This window comes from Gastrolobium bilobum, unplaced genomic scaffold (genome assembly GCF_033153095.1).
Source record: "Gastrolobium bilobum isolate Gb01-03AN ecotype WA unplaced genomic scaffold, APGP_CSIRO_Gbil_v1 utg1891, whole genome shotgun sequence".
NCBI classification, from domain to species: Eukaryota; Viridiplantae; Streptophyta; class Magnoliopsida; order Fabales; family Fabaceae; genus Gastrolobium; species Gastrolobium bilobum.
This window is the reverse complement of record NW_026899025.1, coordinates 241,476-250,980: the sequence shown is the minus strand read 5'-3', so window position 1 is coordinate 250,980 and position 9,505 is coordinate 241,476. Positions and strand designations below refer to the sequence as shown.

Sequence of the window (9,505 nt, the reverse complement as noted above, 5' to 3'; positions counted from 1 at the left end):
ATCAACTTTGAATTTCTTAGAAATTTTAGGAATAATATTTTTTATAAAAAAATAAAAGGGATAATATTTTTTATTAAGAATCCAGAATAATCATTACTTTTATTTAATATATGTGGGTTGGTCTATTTTACCTCAGTTCTGGCATCAGCCACCTTTAATCACATGTCCTCTTCCTATTTGGGTTTAAAAACCCTTCAATCTTTAAAGTTATTGGAGACTCCAGCGATGCTTAAAACATTGACTTGACAGATGGTCTCACCCGAAAAAGATTGACAATGAGAAAGCAATTTGTCCACATATAAATTCTTTTAAGTTCATGAGAAAATTTTCGTCTTTGATATCATTTAACGTCCGCTACATCTGCTACATTTTAGTTGATATAGTATTATATTTAATGATACAACATCACTGCACACCCAAATCTTAACAACTAGGCATACGAAAATTAAATTGCAAATTCGTTTTTGCATATTAAATGTAGCATAAGCGTGTAAAACTGCATGATCTATCATAATTAAATGATCAAATAAAAACTATAAATATAGGAATAAGGTGTATAAAAGTGGGTAATATAATTATTTAACTTTGCCAATGTGGAAAGGTGCCAGTTCTGAGGAACGTGTTCTTGGCCTGCTTTGAAAAATATCTCACGTTATAACATTGACCCGTCGAGATTCGGCTGGCCCCACAAGAAAAAGAGCAATGACGTTTGATATTTGAGGAACCATTCTGCACACAATCGTTGCTTCTACTCCAGTAGGATCACGCCACGTCATCCAAAAATTGACAAGTATCTGATCTCACGTGAGCGTTCACCCAGTAGATCCACGCCTCAGTGCCAGGCTGTTAACGGCTAGAATCCAACGCGATTTAAGCCATTGAAATCGACGGTGGAGATTATCTCACCCACTCTCACTAAATTCTCAATCACCAACGCAACACGTTCTCAATCCCCTTCCACAGCTCGAACGGTGAAGGTGGTGGTGCTGTGTGGTTACTCTTCGAACAGTGAAACACACTCTTTCGTTTGGATTTTGGATTTGGATCTCCCTGCATTGCCTTCTGCTCGGTTAGTTTTCTCGATTCGCTTGCTATTTCTAGATCTAGTTTTTTTTCCCCTTTGTTTCAGCATTGCAAATCTGTGTTTTTAGCATGTTTCTTTGTTGATAACGATTTCCGACTGAACCTGCTTCGTTTATACAGTTTTTCCATTTTAATTTGCTGCTCAATTTGTTTTGTGAATGCGGCGTGTTAGTTGATGGCATTGTCGATCCGTTTGCTGATTTGACCTCAGATTTCTGCTTTGTGTTCGCACTATGGTGTAAATTTTGAGGATGACGAGGGTTGAAGTAAATAATTAATTAATTTACTTATTTGCATGTATGTGCTTTTTATTTTTTATTTTATTTTATTTTTTGTCGTTATATTTTAGTTCACAAGTTTTAAATCTTGTTGCCACTCGGTTTTAGTTCGTGTAAAATTATTGCTTGCTTTTTCTTTGATGTTGATGATGAGGAGTTTGGCTTCTTCTTTTTTTGTTGGTTGAAAATGACTATGGTCGTTTCTGGTAGCTATAAGGGTGTTATAGGACCTTTTCGTTTTATTTATGCGGCGCACCTCATCATTGGTTTGAAAGCCTACAGCATGCAATAGTGATTAGATAAACCCCTACATAAGCTTTGGCCTGAAGCAATGAAAACTAGAATCCTTTTTGCAGTGTAGCAGTATAGCCCAATAAGCTTATTAATACTGAATTATTTTCTCTCTCTTATTGACAAATCGTGTTCCTGACTTTTTCCTACAACTGAGGTTAAAATCAATGCCGTCAGAAAGGTAGAATAAACCAATGTCGTTTACAATTTCCTAACCCGTGTAGTGAATACTTCGTATTATGCTTTTACTTCACTCTTGTTTTTATCATTAAACTTACTTCCTGTTAACACTGTTTTTTGTGGTCTTTGACTACAGTACCAAGATGGTTGCGCAGAACTTTGTAGTTGATTTGAATAAGCCCCTTGTTTTCCAGGTACAGTCACTACCTTTCAAGATCTTCTTTCAAACATGTTCTTCATGTCCTGTCTTGTAGTAGATTTGAATTGTTATATAGGTTTCATTTCTGTTTATGTATGAACTTAGGTTGAGATAAAAAAAGGATTGTTTTTACTTTTTATGCTAAGTAATCTTTGATTGGACCAGACCGAATTTCAATGTTTTACAGGTTGGACATCTTGGAGAAGCTTATGAAGAGTGGGTTCACCAGCCCATTGTTGGCAAGGAAGGCCCCCGATTCTTTGAAAACGATATTCTGGAGGTATGTCAATTAACTGCAACTACAGCAGGCAAGCCTGGCTCACTAGGTGGGGTTGGCTAGATGGACCAGTTGATGCCATAAGCTTTATCAAAAACCAAGTTTTTAGTAAAATACTTAACTACCTTTTTAGTTTGACCATCTTCCACTTGATCTACTTGTCTCATGGAACTTCTATTGGTCTTGTTATCACATGATGAAACTCCATTAGGCTAGTTTCAGTCATCTTGTCCTGATAGTTGCTAATCCAGGTTTCTCCCTAACTATTGGGCCCCTAATATATATATATAGTTGCTAATCCAGTCATCATGTGATAACCAGTTGATGCCATAGGCTTTATCAAAAACCAAGTTTTTAGTAAATACTTAACTACCTTTTTAGTTTGACCATCTTCCACTTGATCTATATGGAACTTCTATATCACATATGAAACTCCATTATATATATCTTGTCCTGATAGTTGCTAATCCAGGTTTCTCCCTAACTATTGGGCCCCTAATATATAAATATATATATATATTCCTAGTTTTCTACTCATTCACCTCAGCATTCCCATAACCACTACGCTTATGTTTTGCTCTTATTGATGCTTCATTTCCCAACATTTACTGTCATAGAGCTTTGCTAGTTTTATTGCTTTCTGATAAAGTTTTTCTTTGAGTTCAATAGGTATTTTGCTACAAATTTTAAGATTATGGCCCTACCTAAAATCCTTCTAACATTGACCTCATTACAAACAAATGAAGATTTAAATTTTTTGTTTCAATACTTCATTTAAAATTTCACCTGTGTTCTTAACTTGTTACTACTTGGAACAGTTCTTGACCCGCACAGTCTGGTGGGCAGTACCAAGCATTTGGCTGCCAGTTGTATGTTGGCTTATATATAGTTCTATACAAATGGGCCTCAGTTGTCCTGATGTAGCTCTATTGGTGGTTCTTGGCATTTTCATTTGGACATTGATTGAATACACATTGCACCGTTTTCTTTTCCATATCAAAACAAAGACCTACTGGTTAGATCTCTCTCTCTCTCTCTCTCTCTCTCTCTCTCTCCCCCCACGTTTTCTTTCCATAGGATGAAACATTTTGTTAATTTTTGCTTGTAGTTGTATTTAACCATATCTACGTAGATTAACTACTAATTGGTTTGAATAACACTGAAAGTTTATTTCCTTTTTTTTTTTTGTTGGTTGGTTGAATGCTGCTTTAGGTGGAATACCCTGCATTATCTTATCCATGGCTGCCACCATAAACACCCCATGGATGGCTTGAGACTTGTTTTCCCTCCTGCAGCAACAGCTATATTATTGATTCCGGTATCTATTTTCTGCCATATTATATACTGCATTTTTCCATGCTTCATTCTCTGAGAAGAGAATTATGGGATTTAAATTTTCATCTGTTTTTGCCTTTTACCATGAGCACTTCCTGTAATTGGAAAGACCCAAATAGTAACTTTTTCATCTTTTCCTTTATCCCTCTTTTATCTAATAATAGAAATTTTCCTTAATTAAGTTTTTGGTCCTTGTACTTTTACAACCTATTTATATTAACCACTACTTCTTCAATTTGTTCATTTTGGTCCCTCTACTTACCAATTACATACGATGTTATTCTTATAACAATTTTTCTTCCAAATAACTCTTTTAAATAGTGAGGTGTCACATTGTAATTTTCTCATACTGATGTGTCAAATGGCTATTGATGCAATAGTTTTAGGTGGATTTTTTTAGTTTTCACACTACATGTCACCATTAGGACTACATTGTTTGAAGTAAAACTTTTTTTTTTCGAGAAGAGAGTGAAATACGAGAGTAGTCACAACAGAGGCTCCCGCCATGTATATCACAATTTGTAGCTTTCTTCTGAAAATGGCTAGAAAACTTTTTGACATTTTATAAAATGATTTGATTAGTCTGCAATACAGATATATCAATATCGGTAAGATTTAGAGATAATTTCTTCACACTTGGTTTAAGGTTCCTTGAAGTGATGTTTGCGTTTTTGTCTGCCGTGTCCAGTTCTGGAACTTGGTGAGGCTCATGTCCACCCCTTCAACTACCCCTGCTTTGTTTGGAGGCGGTTTATTGGGTTATGTAATGTATGATTGCACCCATTATTACTTACACCATGGTCAGCCAAAGACTGAAGTACCCAAAAATCTCAAGGTAAAAACACATTCCACCTTTATCTTAGGATGACAATTAAATTACAATTCATTGCTGCAATATGCTGCTAAGCAAAATCATCTTGTTCTAGTATAAATCATTGAAAAAGAAAATAGTTGTATAATTTACCAGATGTTAGCCGATCAAAGTTGGTCTTTTAGCTTTTGTGTATTTAATTTCAGTAGAAATTGAAAGACATCAAACTGAGATACGGTGATTGTGGTAGCATTTTTTCTTTTTTTCTTTTTTAATTAATACTTTCAGCCTCCTTTCTGATAGTATTGTTCTCAAGGGATTAGGAACAAGAGAGTTTTATTTTCACATATATCATGCAGAGTCTTCCATTTTGTGTGTCTAGCCTACAAATCCTAGATGGTTGTTTGCGTCTTTCTTTATATGGAAAAAATGAGAGATTTCAATTAGTTGTAAAGGGTAGATTTAATTGCAAGTCTCTACCAAGTATTTTTCATTTTCTCCTATCTACATTTTTTTGTAGCATCTTTCTGTGTCTGTATCTTATACTAGCAATTATCTCCATCTTGTAAGCCATACAAGCCAAATCATCTTACCCTTATTTTTTCTGCAGAAGTACCACTTGAATCATCACTTTCGGATCCAGGATAAAGGCTTTGGCATCACTTCATCACTATGGGATAAAGTTTTTGGAACACTTCCTTCAACGAAAGCAGATGCTAAAAGTATGTAGATTACTATCAAGCGTAGCATATGTTCGTTGGTTGAAATAATAGCAAAATCAGGAATTCCTGCTTTCATTTGTCTAAATTTATTTTGCTCCCTCCCCAATTGATGTTTCTGGTGGTTAGCGTGCCATATTTTGTCAATTTTATGGTGCCAAAGTTCTACATTGTGTAAAAATTGATCTCGTGTCAGATTTATGGTGGAAAACTCACCTACTTGTGCATATTCCTTTCTGCTGTAACTTCAATAATATTCTTATTTGCCTATGGTGGCTTAGTTTGCGTTATAACTTTTACTTTCCAAGAAATCATGAGTTTCGGGCAATAATGCTTTCGCAACTGCACACAACTACACATTGTTTTGTTTCATCTAAATTTAGTGAATTATGTACCAAAAAAATAAATAAAAAATAGTGAATTAAGCGGGGGATTTTTGGTATTTTTTGGTTTTATTACATTTTAATTGCATTTTTAAGCTATACTAATTAAAAGTAGACATATTAACCAAAAGGTATTCTATTAATCTCTGTAAAATTAATAATGTAAAAAAGTATGCATTTTATTGTTTATTAAAAGTTAATAATATTTAATTGTTAGGTTTTTTAGAAAATATATAAAAAAATAAATAAAATAATGAAAGATTAATAAATATGAATATTTATTCAGATAACAATGCAGTAAAGTATGCTTTTTTTAATTTAATAAAACTTAATAATATTTTATTATTTTTAAGAAAAAATATAATCTTAATTTATATAAAATTTGTAAAATTTTATAAAGATATGAAAAAAATTGTAAAAGAGTAAATAATAATACTTAAAAAGTATTTTACTAATGTATAATTTTATTAAAATTTATAAAACATTAATAATGTAAAAAAATAATGCACTATTTAATTTATAAAAAATTAATGATCTTTAATTATTATTATTTTAGAAAATTAAATACGAAAAATTGAAATTTGAATGAAATATTTGGAAAAAAAAACCTTGAAATTAAAAGGTATTTTGTTAATATATACTTTTTTGTTGTAAAATTAAAGGTAATTACAAAATAGCAAAAGGTAAAGTAAGTAATTTTTTGGTAGGTTAAAGTAAGTAATTTGAAAAGGAATAATCAGGAAAAATTATAGACAAGGGAGAAAGGTAGAGGAATATCTTCTCTTATTGTAATGTCAATCATCAGATTAGATGAGCTCTATTCATATACTTTCAACTATCATGTGTTACATAATTAAACCTCCTAATTGCATATTATTAATTCATAGGAGTTGCATATGCTACACATTATTTTTTAGGGGTTCTGGACATCCATATAAATGATATAGTTATATTATTTATAACACTCTCTCTTGTATGTTATTAAAAATAATGTATCTCGTTAAAACCTTATTAAGAAAAAACCATGTGGGAAAAAATTCTGAGAAAAAATCCTATTGAAGAAAAAAGAATATACATTTCTACGTGTATCACAAACTGTCTCATTTTATCAGGAAAACCCAATGGGACAAAACCTTTATGAAAGAAAAAAGAGTGCAACATATATTTTACTCCTCCTAATTATAATATCATTTAATATCTTAGAATCTATAAATCTCAGTCTCACATATCACTTTATCAAAACTTGAATTAAGCGATGTCTACCAAATTATCTCCAAATTATCTCTTGAACTGTTGGGAGTTGTTCCTTCTTCAATGCTTGGCTCAAGTACCAAGATGTTGGAACTCTTCATTTTTGGTGCAAGACTCAAGGGGCATAATCTTTGAGTGGTTCAATGTCTCTCAATAAATGAAGGTGCAAGACTCAAGGGACACATCCTTTGAGTGGTTCAATGTCTAGAATCATCTCCCTCCCCTATATAAGCTTATAGTGTGTGAGGTTTAGAGACATGAGAGATGAGATGAAAAATACCTCTAGAGAGAAGTTTGGGTGAGACCTCTTTAGGGAAGTTTGATATTACCGCCATTGTAGGTTACGTAAGATTGTACCTCTAGTGAAAGACTATGGATGTTTGATTGTTGTAACCCATTATTCTTATAGTGGAAGTTTGATTCTGGACTAGTGTCCTGTGGATTTTTTACTTCTTCACATTAGAGAAGGTTTTCCCACGTAAAACAAATTGACTGTGTTATTCTCCATCTCTCTCCTCTTGCATTTTACTGTTTCTCTTTCGTAATTAACTTGAGGGTCTGACTTGACCCAACAATGGTATCAGAGCCCGGGTTAGACGGGTTTTGAAGGAGACAAGATGGAGACCAACGGCATAACCCATGATGGAGATATGTTCAAGCTGACCGCAAACAATTTCACTTATTAGAGACCGATGATGGAAGATTATCTCTACTGCAGAGATTTACATGAGTCCATTATCCTTGATTAGAGACCGGCAGACAAAACTGATAAGGAGTGGGAGATCCTGAGTCGTAAGGCGGTAGCCATAATCAGAAAGTACATCGACAAAAGCCTCTTTGAGCACGTGTCCGAGTTCACGAACGCGTACAAATTATGGAACAAATTGGAGTGCATGATTCAAAGGAAGACTTTTAGGAACAAAGCACACCTGGTTCGCCGACTTGTGAAGTTGGAATACAAAGACGACAAGAGCATGATTGAAACCTCAACACCTACAAAGGGATTGTGAATCAGCTGTCAAAAGCTGAGATGAAAATTGATGACAAGATGCAGGCTTTGCTGCTGTTGAGCTTACTGCCAGAAAGCTAGGATACTCTGGTGATGACTTTGAGTAATTCGGCTGCAGAAGGAAAATTGAAGATGGATGCCGTGATAGACAACCTCTTGAATGAAGAGTCCAGGAGAAGGGAATGAGGTGTAACCAGCACAATTGAGGCAAACGTGACCGAGAATAGAGGAAGGTCCGACGCCCGGGGTCGTAGCAAGAGCCGGGGTCGTGATAGATGTGATAAGTCTATAGGGCGGTCTAGGCCAAAATATGAGATGAAGTGCTTCTATTGTGGGAAGCCCGGTCACAAAAAGACGGACTGCAGGACTCTGCAGAATGACGAGAAGAATGGCTCTGTGAAGCCGGATTAGATTATTTCCAAGAAAAAGGAAGACAAGAGCACCACTGCGGTGGCTGCCAACTCGAATGTCGAGATATTTCTCCTCGACGAAGACAATTACTTAAATGTCGCATATGAAGATTGCACATGGATTGTTGACTCCGGTGCCTCCTTCCACGTTATTCCACACAAATGATTTTTCTCCTCTTACCAAGGTGGTGATTTTGGAGTCGTGAAGATGAAAAATAAAGTGACCAGCAAGATTGTTGGTGTCAGTGATGTAACTCTGACCACGGATGTCGGATGCCGACTTGTGTTGAAAGATGTAAGGCATGTTCCTGACATGCGATTGAACCTAATCTCGGTAGGCAAGCTTGGCGATGTCGGGTTAGTGAACTACTTTGGTAGTGGTAGATGGAAGCTTGTCAAAGAAAACTTGGTTGTTGCCCGAGGTAAGAAGGAAGGATCTTTGTATGTGATACAAGGAAAGATAAATGGTGGAGAAACCAATTCTGTTCAAGATGGACATAGCTTGGAGCTGTGGCACAAGTGCCTGAGCCATATGAGTGTGAAAGGGCTCCAAATTCTGAACAAGAAAGGATTATTGACCGGGTTGAAAGGCCAAGCGTTGGAGAGTTGCATGCACTACCTAGCTGGAAAGCAGCACCAGGTTTCGTTTGTGAAATCGGACCAACCCAGAAGACGCAGGTATATTCTTAACCTCGTCCTAACTGATGTTTGCTCTATATTAGAGAGATCCCTTGGAGGAGCTCAATATTTTGTTTCTTTTATTTATGACCGTTCTCGCAAAGTGTGGGTTTATTTGTTGAAATCTAAAGACCAGGTACTCGAATCCTTTAAAGAGTTTCATGCTATGGTGGAAAGGGAGACTGGCAAGAAGCTGAAAGTGGTCCGATCTGACAACGATGGTGAGTACCGCGGCCCATTTGATGCTTACTGTAGAGCCGCCGGGATCCGACTTGAGAAGACGCCCCCAAGACTCTGTAACTGAATGGACTTGCTGAAAGAATGAATCGGACAATTGAAGAGAAGGTTCGAAGTATGTTGTCCAATGCTGGATTGCCGAAATCATTCTGGGGAGAAGCCGTCAGAACTGCAGTTGACCTGATCAACCTCTCACCATCACGACAACTAGAAGGAGAAATTCCAGAAGAAGTCTGGACAGGTCGTAAAGCGGCCTATGATCACCTGAAGGTGTTTGGATGCCGAGCTTTCGTGCATATCCTTAAAGATTAAAGGGAAAAGCTCGATGCAAAGACAAAGGAATGTATTGATCTCGGTTCACCAA

At 35.7% G+C, this 9,505-nt stretch overlaps 1 protein-coding gene across 2 annotated transcripts; it reads left to right on the top strand.

Moving 5' to 3' along the window:
* The first annotated feature begins 971 nt into the window (after positions 1-971).
* LOC133286344 (dihydroceramide fatty acyl 2-hydroxylase FAH1-like) lies at positions 972-5,359 on the top strand. Of its 2 annotated transcripts, none has more exons than XM_061483751.1 (7): positions 972-1,069; positions 1,969-2,026; positions 2,219-2,311; positions 3,127-3,323; positions 3,521-3,626; positions 4,332-4,478; positions 5,065-5,359. In XM_061483751.1, the coding sequence occupies exons 2-7, from the start codon at positions 1,976-1,978 to the stop codon at positions 5,182-5,184; spliced, it is 714 nt and encodes a 237-aa protein (XP_061339735.1). In that variant the 5' UTR covers positions 972-1,069; positions 1,969-1,975; the 3' UTR covers positions 5,185-5,359. The 2 variants fall into 2 exon arrangements, with proteins under 2 accessions (XP_061339735.1, XP_061339734.1); XM_061483750.1 differs by lacking the exon at positions 972-1,069 and adding an exon at positions 1,773-1,833.
* Positions 5,360-9,505: the final 4,146 nt, after the last annotated feature.

What these genes read in the sequence shown, in the direction of transcription:
- LOC133286344 (XM_061483750.1), top strand. An exon ending in CAGCTATATTATTGATTCCG is followed by an intron (nt 3,627 to 4,331) that starts GTATCTATTTTC and finishes TGCCGTGTCCAG; the next exon opens with TTCTGGAACTTGGTGAGGCT. An exon ending in AAGTACCCAAAAATCTCAAG is followed by an intron (nt 4,479 to 5,064) that starts GTAAAAACACAT and finishes TTTTTTCTGCAG; the next exon opens with AAGTACCACTTGAATCATCA.